The 21,206-nt window shown below is 46.0% G+C and overlaps 2 protein-coding genes across 2 annotated transcripts in view; both read right to left on the reverse strand.

The window, feature by feature from the left end:
• The window catches only part of LOC149441825 (uncharacterized), a 216,114-nt gene that overhangs the window by 76,153 nt on the left and 118,755 nt on the right, over positions 1-21,206 (reverse strand). The gene's annotated exons all lie outside the window — the stretch shown is intronic.
• LOC149441826 (uncharacterized) lies at positions 14,851-20,468 on the reverse strand. Its single transcript, XM_089656853.1, has 4 exons — positions 20,411-20,468; positions 17,679-17,776; positions 17,396-17,599; positions 14,851-14,862 (listed from the first exon to the last, which is right to left on the reverse strand). The coding sequence occupies exons 1-4, from the start codon at positions 20,466-20,468 to the stop codon at positions 14,851-14,853; spliced, it is 372 nt and encodes a 123-aa protein (XP_089512979.1).

Raw genomic sequence — 21,206 nt, forward strand, 5'->3', positions numbered from 1 at the left:
CCTCTGTACCCTTAACCACTTCACTAACACCCCCTTCCCTCTCTCCGACCACCACCTCCTCACGTTCTCCATCTCCCCTTCCCCTAACTCCCCCCCCCCAGTGCGCCAAACCATCACCAGCCGCAACCTCCGCAACCTGCACCCGGCCCCCCTCCACTCGGCTGCCGACCGCTTGCACGACAGCATCCTTCCACTGTCATGTCCTGACCTAGCCACCACCGCGTACAACGACTCACTATCAGCCACCCTAGACTCTCTGGCACCCCTAACCACACGCAACATCAAACCCAGACTGCTCCAACCATGGCAGAACGACCACACTAAATGCCTCAAACGTCGCAGTCGTGCGCTGGAGAGACTATGGCGCAAAACCAGGTCCCCTCATGCATTCTCCCTCTACAAATCTGCCTTCCTCACCTACACCTCCTCCCTCCACGCCGCCAAGCAGGCCTACTTCGTTGACCTGATCAACACCCTCTCTAACTGCCCTCGCCGACTCTTCTCCACCTTCAACTCCCTGCTCTCTCCCCCCCCTCCTCCACTCAGTACCTCACTTACCGCCCACGAGATTGCCACTCATCTCCATAGCAAGATTGACGCAATCCGCAAGGACATAGTCAACTTGCAGTCTACCTCCCCATCTAGCCTCCCCCCTTCCATCACCCTCTCATCTCTCCCCTCCTCTGACCTTGCAACGGCACTGCCCCCCACCACACCCAAGGCCCTGCCTACCGTAACCCCCCCATCACTGCACTCCTTCAGCCCTACTACCACTGAGGAAGTCACCAGAGTCTTCTCAGAAGCCCGCCTCACTACCTGCCCCCTGGACCCTATCCCCTCTCAACTCCTCCGGTCACCCCCCTCTTCCCTCATCCGCTCCCTTACCCACATCTTCAATCTCTCCCTCGCTACTGGCGTCTTCCCCTCCCCCCTAAAACATGCGCACATCACCCCCATACTCAAAAAGCCCTCCCTGGACTCCACTGACCTCAACAACCTCAGACCAATTTCCCTGCTGCCACTCATGTCCAAGCTCCTTGAGCGCTTGGTCTACGACCGCCTAAGCGCCCACCTAACTGACAACAACCTCCTTGACCCACTACAGTCCGGCTTCCGTCCCCTACACTCCACCGAAACTGCCCTCCTCAAAATCACCAACGATCTACTAACCGCCAAAGCCAAAGGCGACTACTCTGTCCTCCTTCTCCTAGACCTCTCTGCGGCCTTTGACACAGTCGACCACCCCCTCCTCCTTAATAAACTACTCTCCCTTGGCATCAGAGACACCGCTCTCTCCTGGTTCTCCTCCTACCTATCCCAACGCTCCTTCAGCGTTTGCTACAACGGCGCCACCTCCTCTTCCCTCCCCCTCTCTGTCGGGGTCCCCCAGGGCTCTGTCCTTGGACCCCTTCTCTTCTCCATCTACACCTCCTCCCTTGGCAAACTCATACACTCCCACGGCTTCAACTACCACCTCTATGCTGATGATACTCAAATCTACCTATCCACCCCTCACCTCACCCCCACATTCTCCGCCCGCATCACTCACCTCCTAAACGACATCTCTGACTGGATGTCGCTCCATTTCCTCAAACTCAACCTCTCCAAAACCGAGCTTCTCGTCTTTCCCCCTTCCCGTGCCCCCTCCCCCATCCTTTCCATCACTACCAACAACACCACCATCAATCCCGCCCCGCAAGCCAAGGTCCTTGGCGTCATTCTGGACTCAAACCTTTCCTTTCAACCTCATATCAAATCTCTCACAAACTCATGCAGGCTCCACCTCCGCAACATCTCCAAGATACGCTCCTTCCTTACCCCAGACACCACTAAACTACTCGTTCACTCCCTGATTATCTCACGCCTTGACTACTGCAACTCCCTCCTCACCGGCCTACCCCAGTGCAAACTCACCCCGCTTCAGACCATCCTGAACTCAGCTGCCAGACTCATCCACCTCACCAGCCGCTCCACCTCTGCCACCCCCCTCTGCCTCTCCCTCCACTGGCTCCCCATTGCCCAACGCATTAAATTCAAACTGCTCACTCTGACCTATAAAGCCATTCACAACACTGCCCCTAACTACCTCACCGACCTGATTCCCAGATACCACCCTACCCGTACCCTTCGCTCTTCACAGGACCTCCTTCTATCTTGCTCCCTGGTCTCCTCCTCACACGCACGACTGCAAGACTTCTCCAGGTCCTCCCCCATCCTCTGGAACTCACTACCCCAACCCATCAGACTGTCACCTTCCCTCCTCACCTTCAGGCGCTCCCTGAAAACCCACCTCTTCAGGGAAGCCTACCCCACCCTCACCTAACAGCCGCTGCCCTTCCCTCCTCCTTCCACTCCATCCCCCACAGCCATTTCCTCCTGTACCTCTACCCCCTCCCTCCTAGATTGTAAGCTCGAAAGAGTAGGGCCCTCTTACCCCTTGTGTGCTGTTTGATGTTACTGTACTGTTTCATGTATTGTCCCCCCTCTATTGTACAGCGCTGAGCAAACCCTTTGGCGCTATATAAAATCGATAAATAAATAAATAAATAAATAAATAGTGCAGGGGTCAGGAGTATATAATGTACAACATAGAGTATATAGTGCAGGGGTCAGGAGTATGTAATGTACAACATAGAGTATATAGTGCAGGGGTCAGGAGGATGTAATGTACAACCTAGAGAATATAGTGCAGGGGTCAGGAGTATATAATGTACAACAGAGTATATAGTGCAGGAGTCAGGAGTATATATTGTACAACATAGAGTATATAGTGCAGGGGTCAGGAGTATGTAATGTACAATATAGAGTATATAGTGCAGGGGTCAGGAGTATGTAATGTACAACAGAGTATATAGTGCAGGAGTCAGGAGTATATATTGTACAAAATAGAGTATATAGTGCAGGGGTCAGGAGTAGGTAATGTACAACCTAGAGAATATAGTGCAGGGGTCAGGAGTATGTAATGTACAACATAGAGTATATAGTGCAGGGGTCAGGAGTATGTAATGTACAACATAGAGTATATAGTGCAGGGGTCAGGAGTATGTAATGTACAACATAGAGTATATAGTGCAGGGGTCAGGAGTATGTAATGTACAACATAGAGTATATAGTGCAGGGGTCAGGAGTATGTAATGCACAACATAGAGTATATAGTGCAGGGGTCAGGAGTATGTAATGTACAACATAGAGTATATAGTGCAGGGGTCAGGAGGATGTAATGTACAACATAGAGTATATAGTGCAGGGGTCAGGAGTATGTAATGTACAAGTTATATAGTATAAGGTTCAAGAATCACAGTATTAGTATTCTGTAATCAGTGGAAGCTTAAATGTTTACTGTAGAAAACATGTAGAGGTGTGATGGGATTAAACCATCATGAAACAGGTTAGATTGGAGGTGAGCAAATCCTTAGACAGAGGGGTGGCGGTGGACGTGGTATACTTCGACAGAGGGGTGGCGGTGGACGTGGTATACTTAGACAGAGGGGTGGCTGTGGACGTGGTATACTTGGAAAGAGATGTGGCTGTGGATGTGGTATACTTGGACAGAGTGAAGGCGGTGGACGTGGTATACTTGGACAGAGGGGTGGCGGTGGACGTGGTATACTTGGACAGAGGGGTGGTGGTGGACGTGGTATACTTGGCCAGAGGGGTGGCGGTGGATGTGGTATACTTGGACAGAGGGGTGGCGGTGGACGTGGTATACTTGGACAGAGGGGTGGCTGTAGACGTGGTATACTTGGACAGAGGGTGGAGGTGGACGTGGTATACTTGGACAGAGGGGTGGCGGTGGACGTGGTATACTTGGACAGAGGGGTGGCTGTAGACGTGGTATACTTGGACAGAGGGTGGAGGTGGACGTGGTATACTTGGACAGAGGGGTGGCGGTGGACGTGGTATACTTGGACAGAGGCGTGGCGGTGGACATGGTATACTTGGACAGAGGGGTGGCTGTAGACGTGGTATACTTGGACAGAGGGGTGGCGGTGGACGTGGTATACTTGGACAGAGGGGTGGCTGTAGATGTGGTATACTTGGACAGAGGGGTGACGGTGGACGTGGTATACTTGGACAGAGGGGTGGCGGTGGATGTGGTATACTTGGACAGAGGGGTGACGGTGGACGTGGTATACTTGGACACAATTTCCCACACATGGCTAATGTGTAAGGTAAAGTCTATGGGCTGGAAAAATTTGAATGTAAATGGATAGAAAACTGGCTAAATGATCGTATTCAGAGAGTAGTGGTTAATGATTCATACTCTGAATGGTCTGGGGGTGTCAGTGGGGTACCCCAGGGTTCTGTGTTATTAGTGGGGTACCCCAAGGTTCAGTGTTATTAGTGGGGTTCCCCAAAGTTCAGTGTTATTAGTGGGGTTCCCCAAAGTTCAGTGTTATTAGTGGGGTACCCCAAGGTTCAGTGTCATCAGTGGGGTGCCCCAGGGTTCAGTAGTGGTGAGACCCTCCTGCGCTCCAAATAATGTGTTTAAACAATTAAAACAAATTAAATATATGAACCCCAAACAGCTGCTAGCATTAAATCATATACCAGTGATCAAGTGAATATAAACCATATAAATGCTGCGCTACATTCAAACTTATTAAGTGAATGTGGAATCCAATGACACAAATCCAATATAGTGACAATAATAATGAAATAAATAATACGTGCTTACTGATAACAAAATTATCAAATAAAACACCCAAAAAGATGAAAAAAAACACAAACTTAAATCTATACGCATGTGCATGAAAATACACATACATATAATTACATCACACGTGCAAATGTGAGGTGAAATAATGATTACTTATTAAACGCAAACAAAAAGTCCAATATAAAAATGTTGAAGGTGAACAAAACTGTAAACGGTGTTTCCAATAATACTGTAAAGTGACCACAGGTGAAAACAAATTGTGCAGGTATCTGGGTGTAGATAGAGCTTATGAATCCAACCACCTTCTGGATTAGCCTCTCACCTCATCACTTCGACCCTTGCGGATCAAAGAGCAATAATGGATCCCTCTCACAGATCCTCCAGGTACCACAGCACTCCAGAAACGCTTTTCAGGATTTAATATTCCCACTCAAGCTCTTCTCCAGGTATAGGTGAAATATCAATCTCTCAGAACAAAACAGAGGAATCCTCCCATAGTGTAGTATATTTATTATACCATAGGAACATAAAACTTTTTGGTAAAAATTCCACTTACATAGCAGCCAGTCCACATGATCATGTCATGTGGACTGGCTGCTATGTAAGTGGAATTTTTACCAAAAGGTTTTATGTTCCTATGTTCCTATGGTATAATAAATATACTACACTATGGGAGGATTCCTCTGTTTTGTTCTGAGAGATTGATATTTCACCTATACCTGGAGAAGAGCTTGAGTGGGAATATTAAATCCTGAAAAGCGTTTCTGGAGTGCTGTGGTACCTGGAGGATCTGTGAGAGGGATCCATTATTGCTCTTTGATCCGCAAGGGTCGAAGTGATGAGGTGAGAGGCTAATCCAGAAGGTGGTTGGATTCATAAGCTCTATCTACACCCAGATACCTGCACAATTTGTTTTCACCTGTGGTCACTTTACAGTATTATTGGAAACACCGTTTACAGTTTTGTTCACCTTCAACATTTTTATATTGGACTTTTTGTTTGCGTTTAATAAGTAATCATTATTTCACCTCACATTTGCACGTGTGATGTAATTATATGTATGTGTATTTTCATGCACATGCGTATAGATTTAAGTTTGTGTTTTTTTTCATCTTTTTGGGTGTTTTATTTGATAATTTTGTTATCAGTAAGCACGTATTATTTATTTCATTATTATTGTCACTATATTGGATTTGTGTCATTGGATTCCACATTCACTTAATAAGTTTGAATGTAGCGCAGCATTTATATGGTTTATATTCCCCAGGGTTCAGTGTCATCAGTGGTGTACCCCAAGGTTCAGTGTTATTAGCTGGTTCCTGCCCAGCCTATGGCCAGATGGTGGACGGGCGAGAACCTCGTCCCTCTGGGTGGAAGACATATGGCGTCCTTCTAGGCATGCGCAGTTGCATGCCTGCAGAGCTGTGAAGCGATCTATCACTAGCCATGTACCTCGGACACGGCCGGTGACAGATCTGTGTACCGGCCCCGTTGGCAGTACCATGTGACCTGCTGTGACCAATCACTGCAGGTCACATGACAGTCGTATACAATGGATGGCTTCATTCTCTTCCCAAAAGACGACCAAAAATTATGAAATAAAAACACATTTTTCTTTTTTTCTGTTATAAAAGTTTGCAAATAAATAATTGTTCTTCATAAATTTAGGCCGAGATGTATTCTGCTACATGTCTTTGGTGAAAATAACCCAAATTAGGATTTATGATTTAGTCTCTAGGGAAGTTATAGAGTTCACAAACTATGGGAGATATCTGAAAATTGATCAATCCTGAAGTGCTGACGGCCAATCTAATTTCTTGAGGTCCAAGAATATCAGAACAGTACAGATACCCCCCAAATGTCAGGACAGTACAGATATCCCCCAAATGTCAGGACAGTACTGATATCCCCCAAATGTCAGGACAGTGCAGATATCCCCCCAAATGTCAGGACGGGACAGATATCCCCCAAATGTCAGGACAGTACAGATATCCCCCAAATGTCAGGACAGTACAGATATCCCCCAAATGTCAGGATGGGACAGATATCCCCCAAATGTCAGGATGGTACAGATATCCCCCAAATGTCAGGATGGGACAGATATCCCCCAAATGTCAGGACGGTACAGATATCCCCCAAATGTCAGGAGAGTACAGATATCCCCCAAATATCAGGACAGTACAGATATCCCCCAAATGTCAGGACAGTACAGATATCCCCCAAATGTCAGGACGGTACAGATATCGCCCAAATGTCAGGACAGTACAGATATCCCCCAAATGTCAGGACGGTACAGATATCCCCCAAATGTCAGGAGAGTACAGATATCCCCCAAATGTCAGGAAAGTACAGATATCCCCCAAATGTCAGGACGGTACAGATATCGCCCAAATGTCAGGACAGTACAGATATCCCCTAAATGTCAGGACGGTACAGATATCCCCCAAATGTCAGGACAGGACAGATATCCCCCAAATGTCAGGACAGTACAGATATCCCCCAAATGTCAGAACGGTACAGATATCCCCCAAATATCAGGACAGTACAGATATCCCCCAAATGTCAGAACGGTACAGATATCCCCCAAATGTCAGGACAGGACAGATATCCCCCAAATGTCAGGACAGTACAGATATCCCCCAAATTTTAGTTTGGGTACAGTGTGAAAGTGCTGAAACCTGAAAATTGGCCTGGGCAGGAAGGGGGTAGAAGTGCCCGGTATGGAAGGGGTTAGTGGGGTACCCCAAGGTTCATTGTAATTAGTGGTGTACCCCAAGGTTCAGTGTTGGGACCCCAACTTATTAATATATTTATAAACAATATCGGGTCTAATATTAAAAATCCCAAGGGGGGATATGATCACCATGTATAATACATAAGGGGGGGATATGATCGCCATGTATAATACATAAGGGGGGATATGATCTCCATGTATAATATATAAGGGGGGGATATGATCTCCATGTATAATACATAAGGGGGGATATGATCTCCATGTATAATACATAAGGGGGATATGATCTCCATGTATAATACATAAGGGGGGATATGATCTCCATGTATAATACATAAGGGGGGATATGATCTCCATGTATAATACATAAGGGGGGTATGATCTCCATGTATAATACATAAGGGGGGGATATGATCTCCATGTATAATACATAAGGGGGGGATATGATCTCCATGTATAATACATAAGGGGGGATATGATCTCCATGTATAATACATAAGGGGGGATATGATCTCCATGTATAATACATAAGGGGGATATGATCTCCATGTATAATACATAAGGGGGATATGATCTCCATGTATAATACATAAGAGGGGGATATGATCTCCATGTATAATACATAAGGGGGGATATGATCTCCATGTATAATACATAAGGGGGGATATGATCTCCATGTATAATACATAAGGGGGATATGATCTCCATGTATAATACATAAGGGGGGATATGATCTCCATGTATAATATATAAGGGGGGATATGATCTCCATGTATAATACCTAAGGGGGGATATGATCTCCATGTATAATATATAAGGGGGGGATATGATCTCCATGTATAATACATAAGGGGGGATATGATCTCCATGTATAATACATAAGGGGGGATATGATCTCCATGTATAATACATAAGGGGGGATATGATCTCCATGTATAATATATAAGGGGGGATATGATCTCCATGTATAATACATGAGGGGGGATATGATCTCCATGTATAATACATGAGGGGGGATATGATCTCCATGTATAATATATAAGGGGGGATATGATCACCATGTATAATACATAAGGGGGGGATATGATCTCCATGTATAATACATAAGGGGGAGATATGATCTCCATGTATAATACATAAGGGGGGATATGATCTCCATGTATAATACATAAGGGGGGATATGATCCCCATGTATAATACATAAGGGGGGGATATGATCACCATGAATAATACATAAGGGGGATATGATCTCCGTGTATAATACATAAGGGGGATATGATCTCCATGTATAATACATAAGGGGGGATATGATCTCCATGTATAATACATAAGGGGGGGATATGATCTCCATGTATAATACATAAGGGGGGATATGATTTCCATGTATAATACATAAGGGGGGATATGATCTCCATGTATAATACATAAGGGGGGATATGATCTCCATGTATAATACATAAGGGGGGATATGATCTCCATGTATAATACATAAGGGGGGATATGATCTCCATGTATAATACATAAGGGGGGACATGATCTCCATATATAATACATAAGGGGGATATGATCTCCATGTATAATACATAAGGGGGGGATATGATCTCCATGTATAATACATAAGGGGGATATGATCTCCATGTATAATACATAAGGGGGATATGATCTCCATGTATAATACATAAGGGGGGATATGATCTCCATGTATAATACATAAGGGGGGGGATATGATCACCATGAATAATACATAAGGGGGGATATGATCTCCATGTATAATACATAAGGGGGATATGATCTCCATGTATAATACATAAGGGGGATATGATCTCCATGTATAATACATAAGGGGGGATATGATCTCCATGTATAATACATAAGGGGGGGATATGATCACCATGAATAATACATAAGGGGGGATATGATCTCCATGTATAATACATAAGGGGGGATATGATCTCCATGTATAATACATAAGGGGGATATGATCTCCATGTATAATACATAAGGGGGGGATATGATCTCCATGTATAATACATAAGGGGGATATGATCTCCATGTATAATACATAAGGGGGGATATGATCTCCATGTATAATACATAAGGGGGGATATGATCTCCATGTATAATACATAAGGGGGGACATGATCTCCATATATAATACATAAGGGGGATATGATCTCCATGTATAATACATAAGGGGGGGATATGATCTCCATGTATAATACATAAGGGGGATATGATCTCCATGTATAATACATAAGGGGGATATGATCTCCATGTATAATACATAAGGGGGGATATGATCTCCATGTATAATACATAAGGGGGGGATATGATCACCATGAATAATACATAAGGGGGGATATGATCTCCATGTATAATACATAAGGGGGGATATGATCTCCATGTATAATACATAAGGGGGGGATATGATCACCATGAATAATACATAAGGGGGGATATGATCTCCATGTATAATACATAAGGGGGGATATGATCTCCATGTATAATACATAAGGGGGATATGATCTCCATGTATAATACATAAGGGGGGATATGATCTCCATGTATAATACATAAGGGGGATATGATCTCCATGTATAATACATAAGGGGGGGATATGATCTCCATGTATAATACATAAGGGGGATATGATCTCCATGTATAATACATAAGGGGGATATGATCTCCATGTATAATACATAAGGGGGGATATGATCTCCATGTATAATACATAAGGGGGGGATATGATCACCATGAATAATACATAAGGGGGGATATGATCTCCATGTATAATACATAAGGGGGGGATATGATCTCCATGTATAATACATAAGGGGGGATATGATCTCCATGTATAATACATAAGGGGGGATATGATCTCCATGTATAATACATAAGGGGGGGATATGATCTCCATGTATAATACATAAGGGGGGGATATGATCTCCATGTATAATACATAAGGGGGGATATGATCTCCATGTATAATACATAAGGGGGGATATGATCTCCATGTATAATACATAAGGGGGGGATATGATCTCCATGTATAATACATAAGGGGGGATATGATCTCCATGTATAATACATAAGGGGGGTGGATCAGCTGTGGGTGTCGGATTATAACTTTTATTTTTAATGGTACAACTAGATGGATGTCTTTTTTCAGCCAGACTAACTATGTAACTCTGTAGATCCCACACTGCTGCCTCCCATCTCCTGAGACTGCACTCAGTGACTTGGGTCTGAGACACTACAGACATATCCCTCCACCCGGCACAGCCAGCAGATAACAGAGAAGGTCCCCTGGAAGAGTCATTCACAAGGCAGGAGACCCCAGTCACATGTCCTGGGTGCCTACATTATGCAATGCTTATAGGAAAAATCAACATTTTGCTGCCAGCTGAATCCCAGAACCTCCATAAATCCAGTCTAGATACATAAATTGTATCTGCAGCACAGAGAAGGAAGATTATCCGAGAGAAATCCAGGAATACAGGACGGGGAACACAGCTCAGGAAAGTGACCAGGGGATTACAGGCTGATATCACCCAGTCCCCGCCCTACTCTGGACCAATCAGTGAGCAGTATGGGTGGAGGAATGGATTTAGTGTTCATGACCCACCTGTGCTGATCTCTGTAGGAGTGTCCTCCTCTATAAATGTCCCCGTTATTCCATCCTCCTCCATAGACTGCTGATCATCCCTCACATACGCCTCTTCTTCTTCTGCTTTCACCTCAAATTCTATATCGATTGGATCTCCACTCTAAATCAAGGAAATGAGAGAAAATATCATCTGTAAAATGTAAGATTTATGATTGTGACATCACACACAAAATCCACACATTGTCTCCCTTCACAGAAGCAGATCACATGTGATATGTCGGTACATTTCCCCTAAATACCGCATGCCATCCTGAAACTGTCCATTTCCTATCCCGTGTTGCGGTATTGACCACAAACACTGAACACGCTCAGTAAATACCGCATGAACAGGCGTTACATTCACAGAAGGAAATAAAGAATGAAATGCATGCGGTCATTAATTAGTGGTGGAGACATGCGGCATTCAGGAAATGTGTACTGCTTGGTAAAGAGTGGGCGGCCGCTGGCATCCTTAACAACCAGTAAACAACATGGTTGTTAGGGAGCGAGCGGCCGCCGCATCCAAACCAACCGATAAATCTGAAAAAAGAATTACTGGAAAGGAAAAATTAAGAAAATGTCGTGGGGTCCCCCAGAGGGGTCTAGTATGGATTTTGAGGGGGACCCCTTGCCAAAATGAAAGAAATACATACCAGACCCCTATCTGAGCATGCAGCTCGGCAGGTCAGTAAACAGGGGGATGAGAAAGCGACCCCCCCTCCTGAAACATCCCAGGTCACATGCCCATAACATGGAGTGGATGTTCTGGGGCAGGGGGGCTTTGCTTCTCCAAAGCACCTTGTCCATATTGATGAGGACAAGGGACTCTTCCCCACAACCCAGGCTAGTGGCTGTGGGGCTTTGCAGGCAGAGGACTTACAAAATTTAACAGAGGCCCTCAGATCCCTCACCCCATGGGAATGAGTATGGGGTACATGGTACCCCTAATTAGTCACCACAAAAAAGTATTCTGTTAAAGACAGCAGGATGTTTTTGACAAGTCCTTTATTAAAAAAACAAAACTAAAGCAAAATGTCCCCCCCGGTGTAGATCCATCATCAATCACGATGCTCGCTGTCACCGCTGACTCGGAAAGAAAAGCTCCGCTCCCAATGAAGACTCCCCTCTGTCTGACAGCTCTGCTGCCTCCTGCCACTAAATATACTAATGGGCGGTGCCACTCGGTGACGTCACTGACTGGGGCATGTTGTATTGGTGATGTCACTGACCGGGGCATGTTGTATTGGTGACGTCATTGACCGGGGCATGTTGTATTGGTGACATCACTGACCGGGGCATGTTGTATTGGTGACATCACTGACCGTGGCATGTTGTATTGGTGACGTCACTGACCAGGGCATGTTGTATTGGTGACGTCACTGACCGGGGCATGTTGTATTGGTGACATCACTGACCGGGGCATGTTGTATTGGTGACATCACAAGAGGGCAAGGCCACCCAGTGATGTCACAGGGTAGTAGCGCTCCTTAGTTTATTTAGAAGTGGGAGGCGGTGGAGCTGTCAGACGGCAGGAGTGGAGCTTTGTTTTTTCTTCGAGTCAACGATGACAGCGAGTATTGTGATTGGATCATTGATGGATCTACATCAGGGGATATTGTTCTTTATTTGTGTTCTGCCAAAAATGACTGAGTTTTTTTACACTACACTTTTTTTGGTGAATGAATAGGGATGCTATGTACAGGTGTAACTGGAAAAATGAGAATCTGGTGCAAAAGTTCATTTATTTCAGTGCAGCAACTTAAAAGGTGAAACTAATATATGAGACTCATTCCATGCAAAGCAAGATAGTTCAAGCCGTGATTTGTCATCATTGTGATAATTATGGCTTACAGCTCATGAAAACCCCAAATCCACAATCTCAGAAAATGAGAATATTCCATGCAATCAATAAAACACGGATTGTACATAGAACAATATCGGACCTCTGTAAAGTAGAAGCTGCATATGTACTCAGTACTTGGTTTGGGCCCCTTTTGCAGCAATTACTGCCTCAATGCGGCGTGGCATGGAAGCTATCAGCCTGTGGCACTGCTGAGGTGTTATGGAAGACCAGGATGCTTCAATAGCGGCCTTCAGCTCTTCTGCATTGTTCGGTCTCATGTCTCTCATCTTTCTCTTGGCAATGCCCCATAGATTCTCTATGGGGTTCAGGTCAGGTGAGTTTGCTGGCCAATCAAGCACAGTAATCCCATGGTCAGTGAACCAGGTTTTGGTGCTTTTGGCAGTGTGGGAGGTGCCAAGTCCTGCTGGAAAATGAAGTCAGCATCCCCATAAAGCTCCTCTGCGGAAGGAAGCATGAAGTGCTCCAAAATCTCCTGGTAGACGGCTGCGTTGACCCTGGACTTAATGAAGCACAGTGGACCAACACCAGCAGATGACATGGCTCCCCAAATCAACACAGACTGTGGAAACTTCACACTGGACTTCAGTGTGTGCCTCTCCATTCTTCCTCCATACTCGGGGTCCTTGGGCCTCTCCATTCTTCCTCCATACTCGGGGTCCTTGGGCCTCTCCATTCTTCCTCCATACTCGGGGTCCTTGGGCCTCTCCATTCTTCCTCCATACTCGGGGTCCTTGGGCCTCTCCATTCTTCCTCCATACTCGGGATCCTTGGGCCTCTCCATTCTTCCTCCATACTCGGGGTCCTTGTGCCTCTCCATTCTTCCTCCATACTCGGGGCCCTTGTGCCTCTCCATTCTTCCTCCATACTCCGGGTCCTTGTGCCTCTCCATTCTTCCTCCATACTCGGGGTCCTTGGGCCTCTCCATTCTTCCTCCATACTCCGGGTCCTTGTTCCTCTCCATTCTTCCTCCATACTCGGGGTCCTTGGGCCTCTCCATTCTTCCTCCATACTCGGGGCCCTTGTGCCTCTCCGTTCTTCCTCCATACTCAGAGTCCTTGTGCCTCTCCGTTCTTCCTCCATACTCGGGGTCCTTGGGCCTCTCCATTCTTCCTCCATACTCGGGGTCCTTGGTTTCTAAATGAGATGCAAAAGTTGCTCTCATCAGAAAAGAGGACTTTGGACCACTGAGCAGCAGACCAGGCCTTTTTTTCTTTAGCCCAGGTAAGACGCTTCTGACGTTGTTTGTTATTCAGGAGCGACTTGACAAGAGGAATACGACATTTGAAGCCCATGTCCAGGATCCGTCTGTGTGTGGTGGCTCTTGATGCACTGACTCCAGCCTCAGTCCACTCCTTGTGAAAGTCCCCAACACTTTTGAATGGCCTTTTCCTGACAATCCTCTCCAGGCTGCGGTCATCCCTGCTGCTTGTGCACCTTTTTCTTCCACACTTTTCCCTTCCACATAACTTTCTATTAATGTGCTTTGATACAACACTTTGGGAACATCCAACTTCTTCTGCAATTACCTTTTGAGGCTTTCCCTCTTTATGGAGGGTGTCAGTGATGGTGTCAGGTCAGCAGTCTTTCCCATGATTGGGATTCCTACTGAACCAGACTGAGAGACCATTTAAAGGCTCAGGAACCCTTTGCAGGTGTTATGGCTGAATGAGCTGATTAGAGTGGGACACTTTGAGCCGAGATTATTCCACCTTTTCACAATATTCTCATTTTCTGAGATTGTGGATTTGGGGTTTCCATGAGCTGTAAGCCATAATCATCACAATGATGACAAATCACGGCTGGAACTATCTTGCTTTGCATGGAATGAGTCTCATATATTAGTTTCACCTTTTAAGTTGCTGCACTGAAATAAATCAACTTTTGCACCAGATTCTCATTTTTGTCAGAAAGAGATGCTTAGTGAGCGCTATCCCAAAAAGGGTTAATTATACAAGCTGCTGAAACACCAAGAACAAAGGTAACCAAAAAACCTCCAGAAATGTATGAGTCAGGAATATGCAGGTGCAGCGCTCAGAAGTAATAAACACTTATAATATACACATCCTCTTATTATATTAACAAGTGCAAGAAAGTGATATCACCGTATGGTGATTAACCACTTGCCTACCGGGCACTTATACCCCCTTATTTACCAGGTCAATTTTCAGCTTTCAGCGCTGCCGCACTTTGATTGACAATTGCGCGGTCATGCAACATTGTACCCATATGAAATTTTGATAATTTTTTTCTCACAAATAGAGCTTTCTTTTGGTGGTATTTAATCGCCACTGGGCGCTTTACTTTTTGCGCTATAAATAAAAAAAGTGCAAAAAATTTGAAAAAAAAAAAAAAAAAAAAAAGTTTCTTTGTTTCTATTATAAAATTTTTCAAACAGGTATTTTTTCTCCTTCACTGATGTGCGTTGATGAGGCAGCACTGATGGGCACTGATAGGCGGCACTGATGGGCACTGATAGGCAGCACTAAAGGGCACTGATAGGCAGTACTAATGAGGTGGCACGGATAGGCGGCACTAATATGCAGCACTGATAGGCGGCACTGATAGGTGACACTGATGATGGGTACTGATAGACGGCACTGACTGGCATCACTGCTGGGCACTGACTGGCGGCACTGACTGGCACAACCCCTGGGCACTGACTGGCGACACTGACTGGCAGCACTGCTGGGCTGCACTGGTGGGCAGCACTGGTGGGTGGGCACAGGTGGGTGGCACTGGTGGGCACAGGTGGGTGGGCACAGGTAGGTGGCACTGCTGGGCACAGGTAGGTGGCACTTCAGAGTGGCACAGGTGGGTGCACTGCTGGGCAAAGGTGGGTGCACTGCTGGGCACAGATGGTTGATCTGCTGGGCACAGGTGGGCGGAGCTAGTGGGCGCACTGCTGGGCACAGGTGGGTGATCTGCTGGGCACGGGTGGGCGGAGCTAGTGGGCACACTGCTGGGCACAGGTGGGCGGAACTTGCGGGTGGCACTGCTGGGCACCGATCATCAGGGCACTGATCATCAGTACCCTGATGATCGGTGCCGATCCCCGCTCTGACAACTGCCGGTTCTCGGCAGTACTTTCCTTACGATCTGACAGCGTGAGGAAAGTGCAGCCGAGAACCGGCACTTGCATTTCCCTCTGATCAGCGTGTCATTGGACACCGCTGATCACGTGGTAAAAGGCCGCTGTGATTGGCCTTTTACCACATCACGTGATCAGCTGTGTCCGTAGGACACAGCGATCACAGAGATCGCCGGGTGCGCGCCCCCTGGGGCGCGCAGGAGAGCGCGTTCTGGGAGGACGTCATATGACGTCCACCCAGAACTGGCCGGCTGCAGTGCAGCCGTCATTCGGCTATCTGCGGTCGGCTAATAGTTAATAGTGGTTAAATAGTCCCAAAATGAATCAGATAAAATAACAATAAAAATAAGATAAAATCGTGCGGATCTTAATCGATCACGATGACAAGTGTGTGGATATCCTTATAGTAAGCCCTTGTACCCTATGACTACGTGCTTTGCACGAAACGCGTCAGAGGTCTACAGCAACCGGACATCTGACCACCGCTGGTGGCCATCCTGAACATATGGTCAGTACTTTTATCTTATTACTTTTGTAACATTACTGATTGGAATAAAGGTACTTTACGCAGTATCACGCTATGTGGTCTCTTATTGGGCTCTCCGTGTGAGTGCCTTCATCCGCAGTGCCCATTCTGACAAGAGATGACCCATGATGGTGATACACAGTAATGGATCGTGGTATCTCTATACCAAGATGACCAGAGGGTTATCCGATGTGTGACCTGATCTGGGAACAGATGATCTACATACCTGTCTGGAGACACATGATTACCCATTGCGTACTTCTGGTGAGCGCGCATTTCATTTATTTGAAGTACACCATCTGTCACTCCCGGATCAGGATATCCACGCACTTGTCATCGTGATCGTTTAAGATCCGCACGATTTTATCTTATTTTTATTGTTATTTTATCTGATTCATTTTGGCACTATTGAACCATTATTAATCACCATACGGTGATATCACTTTCTTGCACTTGTTAATATAATAAGAGGATATGTATATTATAAGTGTTTATTACTACTGAGCGCTGCACCTGCATATTCCTGACTCATATTCTAATTTTTGTGAGTTTCACCTGTACTCTATACTCATTACCATTGTGGGGGGGCTGGGATCTGGGGGCCTCCTTGTTAAAGGTGGCTTCCAGATTCCAATAAGCCCCCCACCCACAGCCCCCCACAACCACTGCCCAGGGTTGTGGGAAAGGGACCCTTGTCCCCATCGACATGGGGATAAGGTGCTTTTGGGGTGACAGAGCGCCCCTGCCCTGAAGCACCCACCCCAGAATGCACAGAATGCAGCATCTTACTACATACTGGGATACGGGAAGATACCGCTTTGTGATTGGAGCCCATAGTCTCTACAAGTCCATGTTCTAGATTCTCCATCCCACCAACCTTGTAATAGTGAGGGATGGTGTGACCTTCCTGTGTGGAATCCCGGGAATACAGAGGATGGGGACATCTCTCTGGTGGGTTCCTGGTATTAGGTGGCTCCATCATATCCTTGTGTCCTGAAAACTCCTCCATCACTCCATACTCCTCATCCTCCTCTTTATACTCTTCTTTAACATCAATATTCTCATCCCCGAGGATTCCACTCTGAAAGATATAATAAAACATTCATTGTAACAAACATGCTGTGTATAAATCACAACTACCAATAATTGTCATCATCTACCTGATGATGGTGAGGGATGGTGTGACCTTCCTGTGTGGAATCCCGGGAATACAGAGGACGGGGACATCTCTCTGGTGGGTTCCCATGACTGGATCCATCTGTAGGAAACACACACACTGACTGAATCCATTGTTTCTATGTGTTTATCAGATGATGGGGGATCTAGGTGGATTCTCCGTACTGCTCTCTCCTTTACAATAAAGTCTCCTCTTACCCGGTGATGTGAGGGGCGGCTGATTGTCCATCATGACGTCCTTGTAGAGATCCTTGTGTCCTTCTAAATACTCCCACTCCTCCATGGAGAAATAGACAGTGACACCCTGACACCTTATAGGAACCTGACACACACAATGATACAGTCACCATCCAGACACATCCCTTGTCTGTTACTGGAGAATGTCCCAGAATTCCCGGCACCGCTCACCTCTCCTGTCAGCAGCTCCATCATCTTCTTGGTGACTTCTAGAATCTTCTGCATGTTGTGTCTCTCAGGGTTTAGGGAGTCACATGGAGGCACTGTGATGGTCATATGATCACCTGACTTCAGAAGAGGAAATCTCTGTATTGAGGAACCAATAGGAATATCATGTTAGAATCTCAGAATCCTCCTCACCTCTCCGGTCAGGTCTGTGTTTTATTAATAGAGATCAGAGTGATGTCATGTGACCTCCCAGAATCCTCCTCACCTCTCTGGTCAGGTCCGTGTATTATTAATAGAGATGGGTGATGTCATGTGACCTCCCAGAATCCTCCTCACCTCTCCGGTCAGCAGGTAGATGATCTCCAGGGTGAGGTTTAGTATCTTCTCAGTCATGTGACTCCGGTCCTCCTCCATCCTCATTGGTGCCATCATGTGATCTATACAGGTCTCCTTGTAGACGGATAACTTTGGGAAATGAAAGTAAGAATGATTTGGATGGTATTGGTCACACAATAATAGGATGTGGATGTGAGGGGGGAATAGGAGGGTTGCTGGACATTGAAGGACTACTCCCCCCATGGGAAGACATTTAATTTGGACTGTTTAGGGTTTACAAAATTTTCAAGGTCCCGGGACCCTCTTGACCTGCTGCATCAGAAATCCCCTTTTCTCTGTTGGGTTTGTTTGGTCTCTGAACTGGTTTTGATGAGTTTTAGATATGCAGACAAGGAATGATAAATACGATCCTTCCTATGACTTGTTTGCTCTGAGGCAGTGCTGTGAGGTCAATGTCGACTCATCATGATGTCCAGAAAGGGGAACTTTCTGGCTGGAATTGCTGGATAATCAGGATAATTGGCAGAACTCCAGCTGCAAGGCTCTAAGCTCCAGCAGCCTGCTGACTGACAGGAGTGATGTCACTGTCACTCTCTGCAATAAGAGAAGGGATTGGATTGGATAGCAGGAGGATGGTGCTGGTGGAGTAGAGAGCTGTGGGGGAGGAGCCTGTTCTCATCTCTTCTATGTGTGGGTAGGAGGAGAACAGCAGGGGGAAGGGTTTGATCTCTTAGTTGCCAAGTATTCTGAAATTTCCAGGACATTGTACAGAGTGGCAGTGGATTTTTCTGGCTCTGAATTCCAGCACCGGGAACTGCTAGATTCTGTGGTATGGGAAGGTATTGGACTGTCCACTCATTAAGCATTAATGCTATGCAAACAGACCTCCCCAAGGACCAAGTGTCCTTCTTTGTTCTATTTTGTGTCTTGCAATATATTTGTTGACCAGTGAGATGGGGAGGTGAAGACTCCCTACACGTGCTGGCAGGAGTTCTTTAAGGAGGTCAGAAAAGTAAGTGAAGGTGGAGTGGGAGGACCATCAGAGACCAAGAGTTCCTATGAGCCCTAAAGCCCCCTCTTACCTCAGAGCCTTGCAGCCTGAATACCCCCTCAGAGGCCCCCACAGTCCTTCAGCCCCACTAACCTCTCAGAGTTGTTCAGCCCCAATACTTCCTAACAGGATCCCAAAGTTCTTCAGTTACTCCTCCACCTCAGAGGTCCCAGAGTCCTTCAGATGCAGCAACCTTCACAGGATCAAGAGTTGTTTAGTCCCACTACCTCCTCAGAGACCCCTCAGCTCCTCTACTTCCCTCAGACCCCTCAGTATTTTCCTCCCTCTGACACCAATGATGGAACATATTCTTCATGGCCGGCTGGGGAATGTTTCCTTCCTCCTGAGCAGCAATGTAAGGGGCTCTATGCTCCATACTCCTGACCCCGGCACTCCATCATTGTGTTGGCTGCATAGTGTAATGATTGCCCATTGGCTGCCTGTGTGGTGTCATCATTGCCCTTTGTAGGCCATGTATGGTCAGGATGGTCCTTGTCTTGTCTATTTATTGTCAGTGCTGTTTGTTTAGAGGACCATATTACTAGAATTTATCTCCACAATGAGGAGAATGTTCCGGCCCCGGAAGTGGGGGAATGTTCTGCCCCTGAAGGGGTTAATCTGGGTTCCCACACTATATATGTGTGTATCATCATCTGCTGGACATAAAAGATGTCACAGTGACTATGGAGGAAGAGGACGGACATGACTATGGAGGAAGAGGACGGACGTGACTACGGAGGAAGAGGACGGACGTGACTACGGAGGAAGAGGACGGACGTGACTATGGAGGAAGAGGACGTAGATAACTATGGAGGAAGAGGATAGACATGACTATGGAGGAAGAGGATGGACATGACTATGGAGGAAGAGGATGGACATGAAGGGGGGGTTACTGGGTGTAAATAGGAAATTACATCTTATTACCTCCTCTGCTGCTACTTCTGGTAACGTCTATTTTATACTTCAAAACCACCTGGAACATCCTGTCTGACATCACTTCCTGTCTGTACCTGACATCACTTCCTGTCTGTCTTCCATAGAGAAGTCCTGCCTGGGAAGAAGTGAGATCACCCCCTTCTGGAACTCAGAGGAACTGCAGCCCCGAGAAACATCTGTAAGGCTCTGTTCACAGCTTTGTAGTTTGCTTTTTGCAGTGCTTTTCGCAGTTCATTTTGCATTTTTGCTATGTTTGTAAGGGAGAATGTCACCAGCACACCGAGGATCACCAATATGGGGCCAAAAGTTTTAATGAACGATCACATAGTTACAGCAAGGCAATGTATCAGAGTCTCGCAGAACCCCTTCATCAGACATGTGACGGAGGAGTCATGCGAGTCTCTGAAACATTGCCTTGCTGTAACTATGTGATCGTTCAGTAAAACGTTTGGCCCATATTGGTGATCCTCGGTGTGCTGGTGACATTCTCCCTCGCTGATTCTGTTCGGTTCCAGCCGACGGTCACTGCAGCACCCACTTATACACACCGCCATTTATACACAGAAAATGTGCGTTTGGATTGTACACTTGCATGTTGATACGTTTGTGATGCGTTTTTACTGAGTTTTGTGTTTTGTTCAGCTTTTTTTTTTTTCAAAGTGCATTTTTTTTTTTTTTGCTGGGCAGAATAAAAATGCAAAAACCCACTACCATGCATTTCAGCAGATTCTCCATTGAACTCTATTGTAGCAAAATGCTGCTTTTTGCTTTTAAAAAAGTCCCG

Source organism: Staurois parvus, unplaced genomic scaffold, assembly GCF_062004578.1.
Source record: "Staurois parvus isolate SC_StPar_1 unplaced genomic scaffold, SC_StPar_1.0 ptg000942l, whole genome shotgun sequence".
Taxonomy (NCBI): Eukaryota; Metazoa; Chordata; class Amphibia; order Anura; family Ranidae; genus Staurois; species Staurois parvus.